This window comes from Paramisgurnus dabryanus, chromosome 4 (assembly GCF_030506205.2).
Source record: "Paramisgurnus dabryanus chromosome 4, PD_genome_1.1, whole genome shotgun sequence".
Lineage (NCBI taxonomy): Eukaryota > Metazoa > Chordata > Actinopteri > Cypriniformes > Cobitidae > Paramisgurnus > Paramisgurnus dabryanus.
Genome location: NC_133340.1, coordinates 22,053,210 through 22,077,875, shown reverse-complemented (window position 1 = coordinate 22,077,875; position 24,666 = coordinate 22,053,210). Strand labels below are relative to the sequence as shown.

The 24,666-nt window shown below is 39.9% G+C and overlaps 1 protein-coding gene across 2 annotated transcripts in view; it reads left to right on the top strand.

The window, feature by feature from the left end:
* LOC135785657 (NLR family CARD domain-containing protein 3-like) overlaps positions 1–24,666 on the top strand; it is a 107,248-nt gene that overhangs the window by 58,090 nt on the left and 24,492 nt on the right. For both annotated transcript variants that reach the window (XM_073814310.1, XM_073814312.1), the window contains 3 exons: positions 16,979–17,152; positions 22,471–22,575; positions 23,302–23,406. In XM_073814310.1, coding sequence (XP_073670411.1) covers positions 16,979–17,152; positions 22,471–22,575; positions 23,302–23,406 — 384 coding nt within the window. The remainder of the gene's footprint in view (positions 1–16,978; positions 17,153–22,470; positions 22,576–23,301; positions 23,407–24,666) is intronic.

The following is a 24,666-nucleotide window of genomic DNA, read 5'->3' as shown; positions in this document are numbered from 1 at the left end:
AGAAGCTGGTCAGATGATAGGGTCCATAAGCCGGGAATGCAACCATAGTGCTGTAGGACCCATTGGTGCTGAGTCTCCCTAGGTGGTAGAAGGAAACCCTATGATGGAAAAAGTACCCTGCGGAAACGAGGACACCAGCCCACCAGAGGTACACCCGACAAAGCCAGTAAAACAACCAGGCAAGCGAATCAAGATCAAATGGCCAAAAGCAAATGACCGGGGGGCATGGCAGAGTCTGGATGCTGATGTTAGCCATCTGTTGGAGCTGGCATTGAGAGGGAGTGTCGAGAGCAAACTAAACGCCATCGGGGATATCATCTTTGAAGTATGCAGAGAAAGGTTTGGCGAAGTCAGTAGGAAAGAGGCTACAGCCCCAGGCAAGGGAAGAAGAGATTGACCAGCTCATCAAAGAAAGGCGCCAGCTCCGTCGGAGAAGGAGGAAGGCTGCACCCCAGGAGAAGGAAGGCTTGAAGGAACTGTGGGACGAGGTCAGACAAAATCTCGCCAAGTTGAGGAGAGTGGAGAGGATAAGGAGGAGGAGGAAGAGAAGGGAGAACGAGAGAACCAACTTCTTCAGAGATCCCTTCACGCATGCCCGACAGTTGTTGGACGAGAAGAAAAGTGGAAAGCTTAACATCAGCAAGGAGGAGCTGGAGCAATACATCAGAGGCCAGCTTAGTGACGACCAACGAACATCACAGCTTGGTTCTCTGGGGTATGTACCACGGCCAGCACCTCCAACCTTACCGTTTGACATTTCACCACCCAAGTTGCGAGAAGTGGAAGATGTAATCAAGAAGGCAAGGTCAGCATCAACTCCAGGACCGAATGGGCTTCCCTACAAAATATATAAGAACTGTCAGCAGGTGGTCAAGGTACTATGGAAGCTAATGAAAACAGCTTGGAGGAAGCAGAAAGTCCCGGCAGAGTGGCAACAAGCTGTCGGTATATTCATTCCCAAGGAGCAGAACTCCCAGACCATCAGCCAGTTCATAAGCATTGCCTTGTTGAATGTAGAGGGAAAGATCTTCTTCTCTGTTATGGCAAAGAGAATGACCAACTTCCTCATGGCGAATGGATACATCGATACAAGTTGCCAGAAGGCTGGAATTCCTGGCTTTCCAGGATGCATCGAGCACCCTTCCCTGATTTGGGATCAGATCCAGCGTGCCAAAAGAGAGAAGAGAGATTTGTATGTGGTATGGTTAGACCTAGCCAACGCATATGGCTCAGTTCCACATAGGTTGATCGACTTCGCCTTGGAGTTCTTCCATGTTCCAAGTTGCATAAAGAACATCATCGTCAGATACTTCAGCAACCTGCACATGTGCTTCTCCCTAGAGGGCTACACGACGGGGTGGCAGCAGTTAGAATGTGGAATTGCAATGGGATGTGCTATCTTCCCCATCCTTTTTGTGATAGCCTTTGAGGTAATTCTCATTGGGGCCAGGCAGGTGATTGGAGGTTTCAAATTACCATCGGGCGTGAGGCTTCCACCCCTGAGAAGCTACATGGACGATGTGACAAGCATTCTCCAGACGGCATCATGTACAACCAGGCTTCTCAAGCGATTTGATGAGCTTATCACATGGGCAGGGATGAAGGTCAAGGCAGAAAAATTGAGAAGCCTGTCAATAAGGAGAGGGATTCCACAAGCCCAGGTCATCTTTGTTGTAGGAGGGGAGCACATTCCACAGTTGGATAAGAAACCTCTGCGAAGCTTGGGGAGGCAGTACACGGCAGATTTTTCGGACAGGCAGATGGGAAAGCTAGCCAAACATCAACTCGCCGAAGGGCTGGCAAAGATTGAGCGAAGCCAACTGCCCCGGAAGCATAAGGTGTGGTGTTGCCAGCACATCCTGTACCAACGTATCCTGTGGCCTCTAAAGGTCTGCGAAATTGCCTCATCAGAAGTCAGCGGAATGGATAGGTTTGCCAATAGATACATCCGCTACATACATATCCGATACATACATGGCTGGGCTTTCCCCGATGCTTTTCAGATACAGGTCTCTTTGGTCGGAGTATGCTGGAGCTGCCTATCAAATCTATCAGCCTAGGGTACAAGCAGGAAAAGGCTCTCCTTGCTTTAGAACTCAAGAACTCAGCAGACCCCCTCGTAAGGAGTGCAAACCTTACCATCCGCACTGGCCGCAAATGGAAAGCACAGGCAGAGGTAGATCGTGCAATCACCAGTCTGCATCACAGAGAGGTGATGGGGGCTGTCCAGACCAGTCGTGCCGGTCTAGGCTGGGGAGCAGCGCAGCAATTCTGGCCCAAAGCCACCAAGAAGCAGCAGAAGATCATGGTGGTGGATGAAATCACCAGACTGGAGCAGGAGCGCTTCCATTTGAAGGCAATATCCCAGGGCATACAAGGAGCCTGGACGAGATGGGATGCTACCATCAACAGGCGAGTTACCTGGGCAGACATCTGGAGGACGCCTCAATCCAGGCTTAGCTTTCTGCTGAGGGCAACCTACGACACCCTCCCATGCCCTAGGAACCTCGCACTGTGGTACGGTGATGAAGTAGGCTGTCAATTATGTGGGAGCGTCAAGGCAAGCCTCCAACACATTTTGACAGGATGCAGAATGGCACTGACTCAGGGGCGCTTCAGGTGGCGCCATGACCAGGTCCTGATGAAGCTGGCAGAGATCCTGGAGAGCCACAGGGTAGCAGTAAATCGCTTACCTGCAACAAGAGAGCATGCCCTGGCAGGGTTTGTAAAGCCTGGCAGTATACACCAACCTTCTGCCCAGAAGAAAAACAGCATGCTTGCTCCTGGAAAAGAGTGGCAGATGTTGGCAGACCTCCGGAAGCAGCTAGTCTTTCCAAGGGAAATTATGACCACCACTCTCCGGCCTGATATAGTCATGTGGTCTGCAGCGGCAAAACGGGTTCTCCTCATTGAACTAACCATCCCCTGGGAGGAGAACATGACTGCAGCCCACGAAAGGAAGCAGCTGAAGTACACCGAGCTGGCATCGGAGTGCCAAGATGCGGGCTGGAAAGCAAGCGTTCATCCTGTGGAGGTCGGCTGTCGGGGCTTCATGGGCAAAGCAGCAGTCCAACTGCTACACAGAATGGGCGTATCAGGATCAAGCATGAGGGAAGCCACAAAGGCGCTGGGAGAGGAAGCAGAGAGAGGGAGCTATTGGCTTTGGTTGAGGAGGAAAGATATTGGGTGGGGAGTAACACCCCAGTGAAGGTAGCTGCAGGGGGTGGCGGGGAGACGTCCCCAGTATGCCACCGCACCCCCGCCTGGAGATGTACTGGTCCTGGGGGCGAAACATCAGTGAATGGCGGCATCCAGCTGATGACCCTGCAGCTGACCTAATGGCACCGGTGGAGGTGCGACAGGCTAGAAAGCCAATGCAGGAAATATCACCTTACCTGTACAACAGTCCAAAGGGGTCAAACTGTCAGATTGCATGTTTTCCTTTGTTTTTAGAGTGTTAAATGATGTCTGTGCACATAAAAGATCTGTAAAGTTGCAAAAATTAAAGTTTCAAATCCAAAGAGATATTCTTTTTCTTCAATTATCTTTTTATTGATTTTTAACATTTTGTTAACATTACAGACAGAAAGAAAAAGGAATTACAATTACAAGAAATAAAAATGAATAAATAATAGTAATAAACGAAAACAAAACAAAAATATATATATATATAGCAAATTAAATCAAGTCAGTCCATGGTCCCAAATCACGATTCATTACAAGTTATGTAAACATGCCAAACCCTGTTATGACATGGTAGCATCAGAGGTCCGTAAGCGGTTCCCATATCCTTCGGAAGGCGTCTCCCTTATTTTTTAGGGTGTATGTGCGTTGTTCCAGTCTTAAAGTTTCATTTAGGATTCGTTTGAACAGTTTAAATGATGGGGGTCTTTGTTGGTTCCAATTGAGCAGAATGCATTTCTTTGCTATATAGGAAATTATGATAATCCTTTTCCTGCATGTGGTATCCTGTGTCTTGTACAAATCCGTACCAAATATGTACAGTGTTGCTGTAATGTCCAGCGGGGTTTCCACAATCTTAACAGTTAGATCATGTACCGCCTTCCAGATATGTTTTAATTTCCTGCATTCCCAAAAAACATGCATATTTGAACCTTTACACGTTTTACAACGATGACATCTGGGGGAAGAGTTAGGAAACATTTTACTTAATCAGTGTGGAGTAAGGTACATCCTGTGCATGAATTTGTAATTTTGTTCGATTATTTTATTACAGGACAGTGAGGGAAAAACATTCTGACATATCGTGTCCCACTGATCTTCATCAAAAGTACGCCCCATATCCTTCTGCCATATGTTCTTAAGTGAGGTCAAGGAAGAGCTACAGTGGTCAAACAAAGCACTATAAATTTCAGAGATTTTTCCTTTTAATGATGTTAATTTTTCCAGAATCTCCTCAAGTTTGTTAGCCCTAAGGACAAGCGTTTCTCCCCTTTTAGGGCATTTATTAAATGGCGGATTTGTAGGTATGTATAAAAGTCCTGTTTCGGAATTTCGTATTCTAATATTAGGGGCCCTATTTTAACGATCTGAAACGCAAGTACGAAGCGCAAAGCGCAAGTGAGTTTGTGGACGGATCTTGGGCGCTGTTGCTATTTTCCCGGCGTGAGAAATAACTCTTGCGCCAGGCGCAAATCAATAAGAGGTTGGTCTGAAGTAGGTTCATTATTCATAGGTGTGGTTTGGGCGTAACGTCAAATAAACCAATCAGAACGCTATCCAACATTCCCTTTAAACGCAAGGGCGCAAGTTCCATGGCGGGTTGCTATTATTATGACGGATTTATCAGGCGCACGCCAGGAGCGGTTCACAGCCGAGGAGACCGACGTTCTTGTAAGAGCAGTCAAAGACAGAGAAGCCAAGCGCTACAATGATGTAAGGAGACGGGGGGATCCCAAGCTTGCCAGCATAAATCAGGCACGCCGTGTAACGGGAGGTGGATCTGCCTCAGGACCTGACGCCAGCAGAGGACATCGCTGCATCCACCCTCACCGCTAAAATGGTTTGGGGGCTTTGAAATCGGACCCAAGAAACGCAACCAAGGTCCAACCCCAAAGTACTCTTACAAATCAAGTTCATATACATTAAGGTTTCTTATGAAAACATTTGAATTATTATTTACATAAAATAAACGTAATACAGCCACACAACAAACTTATGAAAATATTTTAATCATTATTTGCATGAGAATTTTTTAACGCAGCCACACAATAAATAAAAACTATCACCACAATGCTCACCACTATGATTTCCCTTATCTCGTGTATTAATATTTTTTAGTGTAACAATTTATGATTTGCAAAAATAACTGTTGCATCTGTGTAGATTAGATAAGCAAAGTGTGTGCGCGTTGTGCACGCTATACATTATGGTCAAGCATGCGCCCTTAAAATAGCATATTGAACCACGCGCAACGCGCCAGTGACTTTAAACTTTTTTTTTCTGGTCAGTGGCGCAATTGTTTTTTGAAACTGCAAAATAGCACCAGGGATGGTTTGCGCCGGAACATGCCTCCTTTTTTGCGCTGAACCGCCCAGGGAGTGCAAGTTCATTCCCTAGTTTGCCGACGTGCATCTGTGGAGGGAAAAACCCGCTGTGTGCCGGTGCAAAATACGAATGATACATGCGTCACTGACAAAGTCAATTGCGCTGGCTGCAAGATAGGGCCCTTTAACTTCAAATGACTTTAGTGTGTCCCCATCAAATAATTGTTGGAATTGAGGTACACCCCTTCCTTTCCACTTCGCGAACAGGGAACCACCAATAGATGGTGGCAGATCTGGATTTAAAGATAGAGGGGAGAGCCTGGAGATTTTGCCAAAGTTTCCACAGAACTTATTTACATTTTGCCAAACCCGAAGAGTATTGTAAACTACATATGTTTTTGTTATCTGATGCATTGCTTTTATGTTGTTAATAAATGGTAGCAAGTTTATAGAAATAGGAGTACAAAGTTCTTCTTCTATGTCTATCCAATGTGCATTATCACGTCTTTGCACCCAACTAATCAGGCCCTTTGTCTGGGCGGCCCAGTAGTACATCTGTAAATCTGGTAACGCCAGTCCCCCTTTCTCTCTAGATTTAGTTAAAGTTTTAAAAGCTATTCTTGGTAAAGAGTTTTTCCAGATGAAAGAGGTTAACATTTTGTTTACAGATTTAAAGAATGTTTTATCCAAATAGCAGGGCAGTGACTGAAATAAGTAGCTGAAGCGGGGCAGAACATTCATTTTAATTACATTAATTCGTCCAAGAAACGAGATTGGGAGCATTTTCCAATGTTCTAGTTCCTCCTTAATCTTTGTAAGCAATGGAATGTAATTTATGAGGTAAAGATCTTTGAGTTTCGGAGCCACATTCACCCCAAGATACCTAAAGCTGCTTTGGGCCCAGGCGAAAGGTGAGATTGCTCTGAGTCTATTAGAAACTGACGAATTAAGTAATAGAGCATTGGATTTTGTCAAATTGATTTTATAGCCTGATATTGTTCCAAATTTAGTGAGAAGGTCTACTACGGCTGGGATTGATTGCTCGGGGCTGGTTAAGTATAGGATTATATCATCCGCATATAGTGAAATTTTATTCTGTGTTTTCCCGATGTTGATGCCCGCAATCTCTTCATCAGCACGTATGGCTTCTGCGAGTGGTTCGATTGCAAAGTTAAATAAGAACGGAGATAGAGGGCATCCCTGTCGGCAGCCTCTAAACAAATCAAATTTTTCAGTGAGGGTACCATTTATGCATATTTGGGCTTGTGGGTTACTATACATAGTTCTGATTCATCCAATGCATTTTTCACCAAGATTGAACTTCTTCAGAACGGCAAACAAATATGGCCACTCCACCCTATAAAAAAACAGAAAAACGTATAAAATTCTACAGAATATCCGTCCAGACCTGGAGTTTTTCCAGAGGGCATTGATTTAATTGCTTGTAACACCTCATCTGAGGTGAATGGAGCACTCAACTGCTCCTTCTCATCTTCTGAGATAGAGGGTAAGGATATTTTTTCCAAAAATCTGTGGATATCTGTTGTGGAGGGATTTTCTGACGTGTACAGCTGTTTATAAAACTCGAGAAATGAGGACTTAATTGATTTTGTGTCGTATTTCAACTGGCCTGCCGCATTACGTGTACATTTTATTATATTTTCTGCATGTTCTTTTTTGAGTTGATAGGCTAAAAGTCTACTTGGCTTATTACCATATTCATGATATTGCTGCTTGGTGAAGAATATACGTTTTTTTATATGTTCTGTTTGAATGAGATTAAGATTGGTTCTGGCTGCATTTAATTTTCTCAAGTTTTCCTCTGTAGGAGAGCGTTTATGGCATTGTTCCAAATTAATTAACTCTTTCTTAAATTGCTCTGTTCGTTTAGTGATAGATTTTTTTTGCAGATATGTAAGAGATCACCTGGCCCCTAATTACAGCTTTAGCTGCATCCCACATCACTGCCGGAGTAACGGGGGAGAGCGCATTATCCTGTCTATACTGCTCCAACCATTTTCTAATAATATTACAAGCCTCAGAGTCTGTGAGGAGGGAGGCATTAAATCTCCATTGTTTAGTTTGATTTGTCTGCTGGTGGAGGTATAACCGCAGGTAGACTGGTGAATGGTCTGATATAAGGATGGGCCCTATATCGCATGAAACTATGGATGAAAGATGACCCTGTGGTAAAAAAAATAAGTCTAATCGGGAGTATGATTTGTGTCTAGCCAAATAGAAAGTGTAGTCTTTTCTTGTAGGATTAAAGCTCCACTGTGTAGGATCTACTCCCATCTAGCGGTGAAAGTCTATATGACAAGCAACTGAATATTACTTTCTAGCCCCCCCCATTCGGAACGCGTTTTAACTCGTACGGTGGCCCGGCCGTGTCATGCCAAGGTTAACATGGCTTCCAGTAGCTACAAAGCAAAAGCAATGAGAAAAAATTAACAATTTGCAATGTCCTTTGCCTGTGATCCATCAAAGCACACAGATTTATGTTTAACATGAAAAAAGTCTGATTGTCATGATATGTCCGCTTAAAATCACATACAAAAAGCAACCATGACGGGTTTAAATGGACGCGAACTAATATTATGTCAAAGTACAATGCTTATGTTTTAAGTAAACGTTACATGTCCGTGTTTATGTAAGAGCTTTCTCTCATATTGGTGAAAAAAGATTGCGCAACTTTCACACGCTTGTAAAATGAAACGAAAGACGCGCAGATCAGACGCTTTTATCAGAGTATTATGTCAGACATTATGTCAGAGTAAAATGCTTATGTTTTAAGTAAACGTTACATGTCCGTGTATATGTAAGAGCTTTCTCTCATATTGGTGAAAAAAGATCGCGCAACTTTCACAAGCTTGTAAAATGAAACGAAAGACGCGCAGATCAGACGCTTTTATCAGAGCATTATGTCAGACATTATCTCAGAGTACAATGCTTATGTTTTAAGTAAACGTTACATGTCCGTGTATATGTAAGAGCTTTCTCTCATATTGGTGAAAAAAGATCGCGCAACTTTCACACGCTTGTAAAATGAAACCAAAGACGCGCAGATCAGATGCTTTTATCAATGAAAGCCTAAAAATAGGGCTGTCACCGTGTGTTTGTGCTAGAGGTCAGAAAAGATGAAAAACATTTATCTCAGTACCTCAGATTACATAAATGGGCGGAGAGACGGCGTGTGGCTGTTCGAACACATTAAACCACATGCGTGTTTACACTAAGTGTAATGCATAATCATGCTAAAGTTAGCCAAGGAACTATAAAACTTCAAGTTTACAACATGGACTGTATAGATGTAAACGAATATGCTGAATTACCTGTGGAGAAGATATAAAGTGCAACTTCAGTGTCCCTTGAGCCCCATCTTGGAAAACTAACTCCAATAGTGACTTTGGTCTTGATGTTTTTCCTGTCACGTTGTCGTTTAAAATCCCCGTTTCGCTTCCTTGGCGATTTGTTTTAATGTCCTCGAGAATATGTCTTCAACAGGCTTTCAAATCAAAGCATTAGATCGCAGGTTCATGTGAAAGACATAACTTAAACCGAAGGCTGCAAGTGTTCGCAGGGAAAAACTAAATAAAATAGAATAAAATAAAGCAAGTCTTGTACTATCTGTTTAAACCATTGTGTGCCTTCTGTGTATTGTTCATATTTCCCAATACTTTGGAGTCACCTGGCTGAAGTGATCACTGTCAGGCCCGGTGTTTAGTCCATCTCCTGCACATACGTTAATGTACAAGCCCCTCTTCATGTATAGAAAACGATTCAATTCAAACCTGGTCGTCTGTAGGCTATTTAGCGGATATTTTGCGGTAGAATTCCTCAGCTTCTTGTGGGGAGGAAAACAGCTGGATTTTCCCATTTTGAAGTACTCTTAGTTAGCCTGCACGGTTGGAGGTGAAATCCTCGAAACATCCCGATGTCAACAAACAGCTTTTTTACAGCATTGAACTCCCGTCTTCGTCGGATCGTCTCCGCCGAGAAATCCTGGACGAATGCGAGTTTGGATCCGTCGTGTGCAATGCTCCGTTGTCTTGCAGAACGCATGACGAATTCTTTATCCTGGAAGTTGAGAAAGCGCAGTAGGACGGCTCGGTTCTGGTTGGGAACTGCTGGGGCCAGGATACGGTGAGCTCTTTCCAGTTTAAATACTCTGTCGGGTTCGGAGCCCAGCCACTGGGGTAGCATATCGGTTAAAAAGTCTAGAAGAGGACGCTTACCCTCGGCTCCCTCCTTAAGACCAAACAGCCGGATGTTTTTCCTCCTCCCGCGGTTTTCTAGGTCCTCGGTTTTTTCCTCCAGGTATGTGATCCGCTTTGTTGCTTTAACGAGAGCCCTGTCGGCCTTGTCCAGCGCGTCCTCTGTAGCGGATATGCGGGCTTCAGCCTCCTCGATTCGCTGTTCGTTTGCTGCTATGTCTCGTTTAATTTCACCTAAATTGCTCTCCATCACCGAGACAGAGTCCGTCAGCTCTCCCAGTTGGTTATTTATTCCGTCCAGTTTCGAGCTGAACTCGGAGCGGAGTGATTTAAGCTCGGTTAGCACGTCAGCTACACTAGCCATGCTAGCTTCGACACTCTCGACCGGAGATGATGTTTTCGCGTTTCGTGAGCTTGTTTTTCGAGCGTTCGAAAAGATTTCACACTCCTTTGCCACTGGGGGTTTAGGCATTATTTGTATCATGCAATTGACCAGGTTTGCAAAGGTCTGGGCTATTAAATATGCGTTGTTATAAGGAGCCGTCAAACTATGCTGCAATCTTGTTCGGGCTCTCTAGCGCACCCCCCCCCACCCCCGAGATATTCTTTTTAAACGTGAAGCATCATCCACGCCCACCTAAAACGGCTCGTTTAACACGCCCATGCAGTTAGACGTCATACTGGTTTGAACATTTTCATAACACCGCCCTCATATATACGCAAAGATAGAGGGTGTTACTTTCAATCACGCTGTAGTTTTGTTTTTTCCGCCATGTCGAGCAGACGCTGTGTTTCGTTGCAAAACTACTTTGGTTGGCATTCCAACAGAGTAAATATTAAGAAACCAGTGGTTAGGTTTTATTTACAACACTGTTTCATAACAGTACAGCCCAAATGTTTGATTGTGTGCTGCACATTTTAAGGAGGATTACTTTCTAAACATCGCGGAGTACAACCGCTGGATCTACACAAAGGCTTCATCTAAAAAGTGGAGCGATTGTAACTTTGGAACTACACTCACATCCTGTAAGTAGCTGATGTTTTCATACAACCCCAAATCAGAAAAAGTTGGTACACTGTAGAAATTGTGAGTAGAAAAGGAATGGAATAATTTACAAATCTCATAAACTTATATTGTATTTACAATAGAATATAAATAACATATCAAATGTTGAAAGTGAGATATTTTTAAATGTCAAGCCAAATATTGGCTCATTTTGGATTTCATGAGAGCTACACATTCCAAAAAAAGATGGGACAGGTAGCAATAAGAGGCCAGAAAATTTAAATGTACATATAAGGAACAGCTGGAGGAGGACCAATGTTTAGGAAGAGGAATGTTGTCCCATTCTTGTTTAATACAGGCTTCTAGTTGCTCAACTGTCTTAGGTCTTCTTTGTCGCATATTTCTCTTTATGATGCGCCAAATGTTTTCTGTGGGTGACAGATATGGAATGCAGGCTGGCCATTTCAGTACTCAGATCCTTCTTCTACGCAGTCTTGACATTGTAATTGATGCAGTATGTGGTCTGGCATTGTCATGTTGGAAAATGCAAGGTCTTCCCTGAAAGAGACGACGTCTGAATGGGAGCATATGTTGTTCTAGAACTTGGATAAACCTTTCAGCATTGATGTTGCCTTTCCAGATGTGTAAGCTGCCCATGCCACACGCACTCATGCAACCCCAAACCATCAGAGATTCAGGTTTCTAAAATGAGCGCTAATAACAACTTGGGTTGTCATTGTCCTCTTTAGTCCGGATGAAATGGCATCCCAGTTTTCCAAAAAGACCTTCAAATTTTGATTCGTCTGACCACAGAACAGTTTTCCACTTTGCCAAAGTCCATTTTAAATGAGCCTTGGCCCAGAGAAAACGCCTGCGCTTCTGGGTCATATTTAGATATGGCTTCTTTTTTAACCTATAGTTTTAGCCGGCAACGGCGAATGGCACGGTGGATTGTGTTCACCGACAATGTTTTCAGGAAGTATTACAGAGCCCATGTTATGATCTCCATTACAGTAGCATTCCTGTATGTGATGCAGTGCCGTCTAAGGACCCGAAGATCACGGGCATCAAGTATGGTTTTCCAGTCTTGACCCTTACGCAAAGAGATTGTTCCAGATTCTCTGAATCTTTGGATGATATTTTGCACCGTAGATGATGATAACTTCAAACTCTTTGCAATTTTTCTCTAAGAAACTCGGAAACGTTTTTTCCGATGCAGCATTGGGGGAATTGGTGATTCTCTGCCCATCTTGACTTCTGACTTGACTTTTTTATACCCAATCATGTTGCCAATTGACCTAATAAGTTGCAAATTAGTCCTTAAGCTTTTCCTTATGTGTACATTTGAATTTTCTGGCCTCTTATTGCTACCTGTCCCAACTTTTTTTGGAATGTGTAGCTCTCATGAAATCCAAAATGAGCCAATATTTGGCATGACATTTCAAAACATCTCACTTTCAACATTTGATATGTTATTTATATTCTATTGTAAATACAATATAAGTTTATGAGATTAGTAAATTATTCCATTCCTTTTTTACTCACAATTTTTACAGTGTCCCAACTTTTTCTGATTTGGGGTTGTATTTAATACATTTCCTCACTGACGATTTAAAGACGAGTTTGGTGCAGAGACGCGCCTGTGTTTTAATGCATTTCCTAATGATGATACAAACGTGAGATTTGAGAAGTGCAGATTAGTGCTTGTTTGTTGTTTCTACGTTCACAAATGCAAACATGGTTTATGTTTTAGTATCCTTACCTTACCATCTGTTACGTTCTGCTCACATCGCACTGGTAAAGTTGATCAATTAGCTTAGCCATCCGTGTTTTCTGGGTCAGATTCAGGCTCGTGTTAATAATGTAGTAGTAAATGCGATAGTATCTTGTGGCTTTCACTATTGTTTTGGGAGCTCATCTTCCAAAACTTGGCAAGGAGCGTCATATTTCCGATTACGTTACTGAGGTATTCGGCCAATCACAACGCACTGGATAGCTGGCCAATCAGTTCACACCCGTTGACACCGCGCTTTCTCACAACGATGAGCTTTGTACCAAACGACCTGTTTCAGATGGGCGGGACTTAGAGGTGCTAAAAAAATTTATGGTATGTGGAAAATAATGATATTTTTTAACCATAAACCACACGAACACATTGTATTACACCAAATACACAAAGTAATGTGCTTTTTAGCCCTATAATATGACCCCTTTAAGTAAATGTTTGTTTAACTGTTAAAAATATCTGATTTGAAGATCACTTTTAAGCAGTCTGTCTCAATGTCAATCAAACAATAAAAATTATTTTTTTAACATATATTGATGATGTTTTTGCTTTGTGTGTGGTAAATCAATTAGTTTTACCATTGATTTTAAGGTATGGATGTGGTAATTTTTTGTATGGATGTGGTAATTTGCTGACTCTTTCAACTTCAAACAGCTGTAGTTCTGTCATATTTTTTCTTATATTCCAACAAATCATGCATTGTTCTATGTTTTAATAGAGAATGTCAAAATATGACTACTATTTTTTGAAAATTAGCTAATTCTGACTCAACTTGCCAGCACAGGTCACAAATGATACAGCAGCAAACAAAAATGGAGAAAGAAAATTCTTCTTAAAGGAAAATTCATATACAAAACAATGGCTTAATGGTTCTGTTAAAAATGTACAGTACAATGTAAAAATGACAGACTCTGCACAGTTTGGTTTAGGGAGAACGAGGAAAATGCACGGGCCAGCGCATGATTTTGGAGATCGACGCACTGACTCCCTTACAAGGACTAGAGTCCCGCCCCCTACCAGTGGGCTTAACGCCACAAATCTATACCCTCCGAGCATCATCAAAATCCGGTTGAGCAAGGGAGTAAGGGGGAGACGGGGACGAGACTGCGCAAGCCATCTCCCTGATGCCTGTCTTGGCTTCATGGTACTCCCTTACTCGACACCCTCCTCCTCAGAAACCTCAGGAGGAGGGCCGAGCAAACGATAACATTATGCCATACTTACCTTTTAATCACTCCTCTGCGCTTGGCAATTAATAGCCCGATTCGGGGTTTTATTACATAAATAAATCAGATAACCCAGAGTGATTTATAAATAAAATACAAAAAATTATTAAAAGAACGAAAGTATAACCAGACTTGCCAGCTTTGTCTTTTAAATGTAGAAACAAAGAAGCAATGGTTTATTAACATAGAAACCTCTTATGAAAGTGTAGCCCGGTCACAGGGGTTGTTGGATTTATTAACGCATTTTAAAAATATTTATTGAAAGCTGCTACTTCACATATTATTTGCATAGCATTATCATAATAGGCTGTATATTAATATATTGGGAGAAAGCTGTTATATGTGAAATCCGATAATGTGCACCCATATACGGCCAAAATTGAATGATCCTCATTTCATAACACAGTCGTTGGTAGTCGAACATGGCTTCTATGGGGGTAATATGATGCCAATATTATTGAAAATGGACAGAGTAAAAGTCACAAATAGATATTACAACTTGTAAACACAAAACGCAATCTACAAATAGATTAAAATTCCACAAACACAGTCCTCGTGATCCGCAAATGTAAAACAAGATCTACGAATCGACTTTGTGATCCACAAATATAAAGCATGATTTACAAAAAGAAATCAGTGACTTGTACTTGAAAACCAGAATTTGAATGAATGTAAAGTGACTTCTTTGCAGATGAATATCATTTTCTATTTGTAGATTGTGTCACATTTGTTTTCAGAATTCTGACACTATTGTTTCGCTTTTGTGACAAAATAATGCCATAATCTTTGAAAATGAAGAGACTTCAATTTGTAAACACGAAACAAATCTGCAAATAGGTTCCAAATCTGCAAACAAACTCCTCATGATCCGCAAATGTAAAACGAGATCTACAAATATATAAAAATCCACGAACAGACTCTTCATGACATACAAATATAAAATGCGATTTACAAATAGATTTAAAATCCGCAAACCAACTCTTTATGATTCACAAATAGAAATCATCGACTTGTACTTGACAAACAGAATTAAAATGAATGCAAAGTGATTTGTCTGCGCATGAGGGTCATTATTTGTTTGTAGATTGTGTTGCATTTGTTTTCAGAATTTTGGCACAACTGTTTCGCTGTTTTCCATTAAAAAAATCTACAAATGCCCTCCTCACAATTTGCAAACAAACACAGTCTAACTTGTATTTTCCAACCATTGTAAAAAGACATTCTTACACATTCTGTGCAAAGTTCAGCATGCAAGTGTTGAATCTGTGTTTGCAGATCACAGGGCATTCACGAATCCTTCTGCACAAGTCTACAGATCTTTTTGGCACTATCTTTCCGCAGAGTTTGTCACTACGATCCACGCGTGTAGTCAGCCAATCAGGGGTATTGCTTCAAAGTGATGCCACGCCCCCTCAATAAGCGCTTTTCAAAATAAAAGCTGGGCTCAAAGCCATTTACCGTTGCCGGTGTTACAGCGCTGAAAGGCGGCCAGACCGGGTTATCGATATTATATTAATGATATTAAAGCATTTATGTATAGCATGGCAAATATGTAGCATTAACGTGAACTAGAACAACCCCTCGTTTAAGTTATTATCAGTGCCTGACAATTCAGCCGGTTGACTGTATGCAAGTCTATTATTTTTCCATGAAATTGCTTTTGTGAACAACAAATCCGTTTTGGAAATAACATAGCTAGCAGCGGCGTGCAGCTAATGTAGTGTGTGTTTACAACTAAGCGTTACCTCCGGCTGGTGCTCAGTGTTTTTAGTTCAGGAGGTTTCCACCGGGAGGCGAATTAACACAGAGGTCATTAAATCATTAAAAACACTGCATGAAGCGGTTTTATCCTTAAAACATCAGTGTCTCTTCAATGAACATTTGCCGAGCGTCAGCGAGCCAGCTGGATGGAGTGGAGCTGCTAAGGTGACGCAGCTAAAATAAAGCAAGCGGTTGCAACGATAATACTGGATGTAACTTGCCATAATTAACAAAAACATGAGCCTTATGTTTATTCGGCTATCCAGTGCTGAGCTTCGATGAAACTTCACGAGACCGGCGAGATGCTTCCACAGGGCGGGAGATACGCTGCGTGATTGACAGCTTTGACACCAAATGGATATACGTGAACATCAGATGACATGATTTCACAACTTTTCATTGGCCATTTAGATATGTGAAGCATACTGTATACGCAAATGAACCTGGACATTCAATCCGTCGAAAAATCTCAGAATCGGCAAAATGGACATACGCGGTTTTCATCGGACATCGACGATATGCCCACTGTACAGTATATATATGTGTGCTTGTTAGGTCGAGTTTAAACGCCGTTTTTCTAAAGAATAATTTTTAAACTTTATTGGTGGTGGTTGAGAAGAATTCCTCTTTCCATATGAAAGGATTTTAGCGCAATGTAAATCTATCATATTGTTCTTCATAATATATAAAAATACTAATATATTTTTTACAACATTTTTTAACTTTAAAACATGTATTTTTATACCACATTAATCTCTTTAAAATATTGATACTTTTAGAAAAAAAAGAACATAATTATAAATATTATGAACAAACAATGAAACGGTATCAAAATCCGACAACACAAATAATTAAGATATTCATTGTAAATAGAGTCACGTGTATTAGGCTCACACTAAATTCCCCTTACGAAAATTAACCATGGTTTTACTACAATTAAAACCAAAAAATCATGGTTACTGTAGTAAAACCATGGTAACCACAAAATAGCCATGGTTTTAACAACCATGGTTTACAAAAACCATAGTAAGGCTGAACCATGGTTAGTGTAGTAAAACAGTAGTTTTGCCGATAGTAATCAATACACCAAAAAAACATGATTACTACATCTTTACAACAATAAAACCATGGTTAATTTTCGTAAGTGTCTCTGTTGCACTTTAGTATAAATGCACATTGCACGTCTTATTAGTTGTATGCGCTGTTATGCTGGCAAGAAGGGGTTGACGTCACTTTGCTGTTGTAATAGCAATGTTAAATATTCAGCAATGCCCTTATCATCTTCTGGAAACAACTGCAATGACAAAGCATATAAACATTTAGTTTTTTATGCACCACCTGGTGGAAATTCTGTGAAGCGAAACACATTAAGGGAAAATACAAATTAAGTGTTTGCTTTTTTTCAGAGACTTTAAATCTGAACTGATGTGATGTGTAGTAAAGTGAGAGAGTTCAGTGTGTGTTATTGTGCTCTACAGGTTGAAGGATTGTGATGTCAAAGATGAAGGTTGTGCAGCTTTGGCTTCAGTTCTGAGATCAAACCCATCACATCTAAGAGATCTGGATCTGTCTCAGAATAAACAAAGTGATCCAGGAAAGAAGCTGCTCTCTGATTTAAAGGAGGGTTCGCATTATAAACTAGAGACACTGAGGTAAGTAAATAATTTTTAAAAGTTAGCGTATTTAGATTACATTGTATTTTATAAAATATATAAATAATTGACTTCAACACGATATAGAGGACTTAAAACAGATATTTATTGACAGATAAATAAACAAAATGTTTTTTTAAATAAACATCTTACCATTCCAGTTAGTCGCCAATTCATTTTTAGATAAAATATCCAAAACTTCTTCCTTAACATTACATCGTATTCTCTTCATAAGATGTGTCAAATCGATCGGAAATTATTAAAATATATTTTTGTCCACACATATTTAAGTTAACGTTGCTTAATGAAGAAAGAAATTAACGACCTTGTGACATCCCGCTTCTTGCTGCAAGCACATCTCTCTCTGACCATGACGTGTGAGACTGCAGTTGTGCCTTGTTCACATATAGCTTTAGTAAACAATAACGTGATCGCACGAATTTAAAGCAGCCAGTACAAGATGTTACTGTCAGCACAATCCATCACTCACAGCACCTCGGAAATGAGAATGTAAATGTGCTTTGAGAGTGTTTAGAAAGATTTGCCCTAAATAAAAAAGTGACGTTTACTATGATAACTTTATGATTAAATAATTTATCAGGTACAGTGCACAGCATAAATGAGTACACCCCCTTTGAAAATTAAGATTTTTCTCCATTTGTTGGTAAATATGTTTGTGAAAACATAGCAAATTGGTCTCATAATTACTAACAAATGGAGAAAAATCCTAATTTTCAAAGGGGGTGTACTCATTTATGCTGTGCACTGTATACCAAAAAAGATTTGATCCTACAAAGCAATAAAAAGCATGGTAAAAAGACCAGTCATAATAGTTTTTATGATTTCTAAATCTGGCATTGGCCAGAGAAAAAAAACATATCAGTCAACCTCTACTACATAATGTAAAGAACATTCTGTGAAAATATAACCCTGATATCTTTAACTCTTTACCTACCAGCTGTTAGATCAGGTCTCCACACCACAGACAAAATAAAAAACGATCCAGCCCCGGACGCCAGATCACGTCAGAAAATATAAATTTATAAGACTGAACAACAATGAAATCAACAGGACATATGAAATATAGAAATATAATATATAAATGAATAATATAATAAAATATAGAAATATAGTGATGAATGAATGAAAAAATGAATAGACAAAATTACATGTTAGATGCACTGTGAAGCACTTTGGTCAGCCATGTGGCTGTTAAGAAAGGTGCTATATAAATAAACTTGAACTTAAACTTGAACAATATAAATGAATAAACAATAATGTAATGATAAAAATGATAATAATGAAATTGATAATGATAAAATAATATTGAATAATCAAATAAATGATTAGGAATAAAAAAAACGCAACAATAAAAAACATTCTGCATGTGAGGATCTAAGGTAGGATCCATCACAGCGTTTCTTAAAAAGTTGCCAGCGCCAGCATTTTTATGATTTTCATAAAAGTTTATTATCTTCCAGAAAATTTTCTTCTTTCAGTATATAAACATACAATATATAAAATAAAAGAACAGACCCTGTGCTTAAAAAAAAGAAACGTTTCATCCTACCTTCATTTGTTCTCTTTTTATCACCTCTTTAATATGGGTAGGTTTGTTAAAAAATACCACATTTTGAGCAAAAAGCTGAGATAATTGCATTTTTTTTTTTTTTTAAAGACTTCTGATAGAAATCAGATTCAGAGCGACGATCAAAACACACGCTGTGTCTGAACTTTTTGGGGGGAGGGGTCGCTTCCTAGTTGCTTAAGGGGCTTATCACACCAAACACGCTTTAAACGCTTTGAAACGAAAGGCGTGACACCCTGCATTTTTTTAAAAACAGAGCAGTGCGACGCGGCTTTTTATATTGCTAGGCAACCACCGAGTCAGCTGTCTTGTCAATCAAATATTGAAGCGTGAGTGCTCTTTTGCTGTTAACTGTCACATTAGCTGAAACTTTACAAAAAGGATGGTTGCTCTGACCTTGTTTGAGGGTGAGAGGAGCACAAACACGCAGGAGAGAGTGAGCGAGTGGAGTCCGGTTCTTCAAAGCAACTGTAAACTTCCCTCACCAGAACCTAAGGCCCACCTCTCCCCTCATTCGATTGGACATGGAAAGACGCGAATGACGTAGGCTGCTTTTCCGCTCTCAGTGCTCCTTCAAAAACGCGAGCTGCGACCAGCGGCAAAAAACGCAAGCCGTTCCAAACGCTCCCTGCACATAGAATATCATTCAAAAAAGGTGCCTGCAACTGCCATAAACGTGTTTGGTGTGATTGTCCCTTAAAAGCTCATCTGGTGAATAATTGCGGTATTGCGGATTGCCGGAAAAACTAATTGGCAGGAAAGCGTTTTCTCTTAATTTAAAAGTTAAACGTTTCTCTTAATTTAATTTAAAACTCATAACTGGAAGGGAAAAAGTTAATAATGACTGAGTAAGGCCATGTTAAAGATTGAAATCAATGAGTGAAATCAAACTTTGATGCTTGTAGTCTCATTACATTATATTATGAGACTTTAAAGGGGCAGTGAATTTGTCGATCTTATTGTTTTATACTGTTGTCTGAGGTCTACTTATAATGTTTGTGTGGTTGTTACATTCAAAAACAGCAATAAGTAATAGGCTAATTTGTAACATGGTTTTGATGCTTGTCTGGAGAAATGGTTCGTTTGAAGGGGCGGGCCTCATTGAAGACCTGGACGTAAACGCCCACTGCTATGATTGGACAGCTTCATTCCCCGTCATTACATGTGGAGAAATGTTTTAAAAACATTAATGTGTAAAAATAGCAGCCAAACACATAAATATTTGACCCACAAAAGATTCTGGGTGCTAAAGATGATACACATAAATGACAATACGTATAGTAAAGTAGAAACAAACCTTTAAACTCAACGTGACTAAATTACCGTAAACAACATAGTAAGCGCGCATCAGAATCTAAACTGCGGCTGATAAATCCTTATCAATAACTTTGTATATTTCTATTGTGTTTGTGAGGTTGCTCTTACATACACGTAAAGTTAAATACCACAGTTATATGATAAAAAAGCTTTGAGTGTTGGACTTTTCAAATGCAATTTGCCTAAATTACCGTATACAACACAGTAAGCGGGCATCAGAATCTTAATCGCGGCTGGTAAGTCCTTTCTTTATCACTAACTTTGTATATTTCTATCGTTATATTACAGTCGTACTGTTAAGTGTTGCACCTTTATTAATTGTTTAATGTTTTTAGTAAATTAAAACACAGATGTTACAACACAACATATCAAGGGATCTCTTTCAAAGCAATAGTGAAACGCAGTAACTTAAATAAAGTAAAATGTTGTATGTACTTTGTATACTGCTGTGTCATTTTTGTCTTATCCAATATTAGTGGTGCTTTTAATCACAGTCTCTCTGCAAATCCAGCATCGACTTCTTTACAAATGAATCCGCGGTACACAAAGTTAAAAAAAACACTCCCCACGCGAGCTGGAACTTCTTCAAAAACAAACTTTAACCACGCATTCCTAATGCTATGTTCCGAGCCTCCGAGTTAAGGTATACAGCATCTGTGTTGTTCCCAGATGGTTCTTCCACAACCAAACACTCCATTTCTCTGTTTCCCTGGATACTCATAACAGATCATCGCGTCAAATTAATAGTCTCTCAGGAAAATTATATTTAAAAGTAATTTTAGTTACAGCGGGGCTACAAAAGCGGTCATTGTATTTGGGTTTGATGGAGGTGTTTAAATTCTAAACTTGACGTCATATGTCAGCACATTCCTTAATCGACCATTTTCTTGGCGTGAGGCCAAAAACTGTTAAATTTTAGTAAAGAGGATGTTTTCAGTTCTGAAGCTTGCAGGATGTTCATTTAAGTATGATGACCTCTTATATAACAAAATATCAAGTTAAAATTGATTGTTTTGATTCACTGCCCCTAAATTTCACAGACAGGGTCATATTTACACACTTATTGCATTGTTTTATGAGCCATTATGAATAGGGGTGGAACGGTACATGTATTCGTTTCGAACCGAATCGGTACGGGGGTCACGGTTCGGTGCATGAATTTAAACAGAGCATACCCGGTATGAAAATAAAAAAAACTTGCGTGCAAAATAATGAATGTATGCGGAACTACTGTTACTGTAGATATGCGGGTTCTTTAGGGACAGCTAATCTGTAGCCCCGCTTTTGCTCTGATTGGCGCCGATGCAGCCGAGCTCCGCCTATGTATGTGCTCTATCAGAGCTGTCTGCATTCACTGGCACTCTGCAGTTTTTTGTCTGGTTGACGTTGTAGTGAGTGAATGAGCGAGATAGCAGCGACAGCGAGTATGGTGGTGAGGATCCGCCGGCCTCTTTAAGATCGCAAGTTTGGCAAACTTCACTTTTCCAGTCAGGTACAGACGTACAGGCGAGAGAGTGGTGGAAAAGACGAGGACTGTGGGTATGTGAGTGAAAGTACATCTAATCAGGGCTCTCAAGTCTCACGCATTCACCATGAGACACACGCATTTCATTCAGTTCACACGCCACACCTTGTATTTCTCACGCTGAGAAGTAGGAGATAAATTTTCCTGCTAATATACAATTAATGGACGAAGCGCATGCATACGCAGGGCAGTTCTATTGAGTTCAGCTGCTTTCAGTTTTTTAAGCGTGCTCAACTTTACGCAGCGCATCAGTATCAGAGTACCGCGAGAAATCTTGCGGAGGAGGCTGATTTCAAATCGCTCGCGTTACTCTGACGTCATCCACTTGTCGTTTCTTGCTGCACCTCATGAAGTCGTACACACCTATTAATCCTACAAGCCTTTTTTTGTTCTTTAGTACATTAATATGAAATAAATGTGCTAAAATGTAATTTTAATTTAAAAATGTATTTATGTAATTTATGTAATACATTTGAAACCCATCTTTGTATGAAAGATGAGTACAAGTTTATACATTTTTGTTATACGAGATAGTATGTTAAATGCATTTCAGTTCATATTCATGACATCTCACAATAACACCGATAAGGACACCTATGTTTTATGTATCTTAAGTACTAAAAAAATTTGCCTTCTGCATTTTTGTTTTGCTTTTCCCTCCATTGTACCAAAATTGAACCGAATCGTGACGTCTGAACTGAGGTACGAACCGAATCGTGACTTCTGTGTACCGCTCCACCCCTAATTATGAAGTGATCACTGCTTTGAGCTATATCTTTGTCATTGAACAAATGTATTATGAAATAAAAAAGTCAGCAGGACCTCCTATCTTATACAGTCTATCATTATTACATATCTTTGTCACATTTCTCTCATGTTTTCTAACAGTCAAGTCCAGACGGACAGATCAGACCCCAGCTGTGTGTCCATGAAGAGTGACTGGTCTATGGATAATCCACCTGAGTTAAAGGAACACAATAAACTTGACTTTGGGTAAATGATACACCAAACATGTTGACCTTATTAAATCATATTTAAACCATTTGTCTTGAAACCAAAACTAGTGTTTGTGAGGGTATTGTGCATTTATACTAGTTCATGTTTATAAAATTGTCAAAACAACCCAGCTGTGTGTCCATGAAAAGAGACCGGTCTATTTATCATCCACCTCACAGGAACACACTGAAGTGTAATAGAAAGGATAATGTGCCTTCATTAGGTTATAACAAAATGAGCTTTTTTATGGTTATACAAGTTTGGTTATCCTGTTTGGATTTATACCCTACTGGAAAAATATATAACAAATACTATAAATTTAACCATTTAATAGTAAATAAAGGTTTTATTACAGTTTTTAATGCAAGGGCACCACCATCTTGCAGTACCTCTTGCTGTGATGTCACAAAGTTAGTTTGCTGACTGAGCTGGATAGATACAATGACGGATAAAAACAGACAGCAGAGATCAGATAAAGAAACACTGATAGCACTTAATGTTTTTTCTCTCTATGACTGCGAGCCTGTGATCCACTTTTAATGCTATTTAGGACCGTGTGTGTGTGTGTGTGTGTGTGTGTGTGTGTGTGTGTGTGTGTGTGTGTGTGTGTGTGTGTGTGTGCGTGTGTAAATAAAAAGTCTGGACCTACAATAGGTTTTATTCTAATAATAACTGAGGAAAAATCATTGTATAATTGTGAATTATCTTCATGTTTTGTCACAGTCGAGTCCAGATGGACAGATCAGACCCCAGCTGTGTGTCCATGAAGAGTGACTGGTCTATGGATCCTCCACCTCGGTTACAGGAACACAATAAACGTGGCTTTGGGTAAATGCTACACCAAACATGTTGACCTTATTAAATCATATTTTAAAAAGTAATCTTAACAATTCCTTTCAACCAAAACTAATGTTTGTGAGGGTATTGTGTATGTGTATTATACTGGTACATGTTTACCCACATATAAAATTGTTGTAAGAATAATTTATTCAAATGAATAATAATGAGATTGGTTTTCATGAATTTTCTATTGACTGTTTTCAGGAGACTCAACAAACTGCAAATTTCAGAGTCACCAGAACCCATCTGTGTGTCCATGACCCAGTCTGCACCTATCCGACCTGTTATAGAAAAAAATCTAGATATTAGGTACATTAACGCAAATTACATCAAGACTTTACTGTATTTTTACACTGTTTCTGGTCATTAATAGCAGCATTAAAATATTTATCTGTGAAATAATTTAAAGAGCCTGTGAGGGTTTCCTTGAGGTAAGGGATTTCTTTAAGAGCGTTAAAATAAACAAATGTCTTAACTGTCACCCTTACCTAAGTGTTTACTAAGCTGTAGTTTCTGTAAAAACACGGCAATGGAGAAGCAGTTGGTTACAAAACCTCACAGTGTAAAAAAAATCTGCACACACAGGTCAACAGACAGCGGATTTGTGTACAATGAAACGTCGCAAATAACAGACTGTAAAGTAAACCTCAAAGTAATTCAAACTTGAAGCCCTTTGGATTGACTGACAATCAAACCGAAATTCTCCTAATAACTGCACATCACTTTTCTCTAAGGGATTATTTTGATCGGTAGAAATGCGCCACTGTACTCCTTCTTCTTAAATAACCATAAAATCAGACATCGCATGTGACGTTAAGGGACCTGTTATAGTCCCTTAAGTTTTTAAGGGAAAATAGGTACTAATGACTTCGTTGCATTTTTTTTTTGTAGCATTTAAAATACTTAAAATTGACAGCCTTATGTTGCTTAAGTAAGCCCCTTTTTTCTTGCAACTCATGTTTCATTAAGGGAACCTTAACCTTTTATCTTAGAGATTTCTTATCTTAGGGACTTTTATGCAACTGGGCACTGATAAACACAGTGCAGTAAATATATAAAGAAAAACAAAAGTGTAAAATATATCTAATAGTTCAGTAGTTGTAGACACTTTTACAACACAAACTTGCAATCAGCTCACATTTAGAATGAAAGCTATTTCTGTTTCTCTATGAAATGTTGCTCTTTATATCTCTGTACAGTTACCTTTTTAACTCTTTTGGTCCTTTAACAGCCCTGAGCCTAAATGTC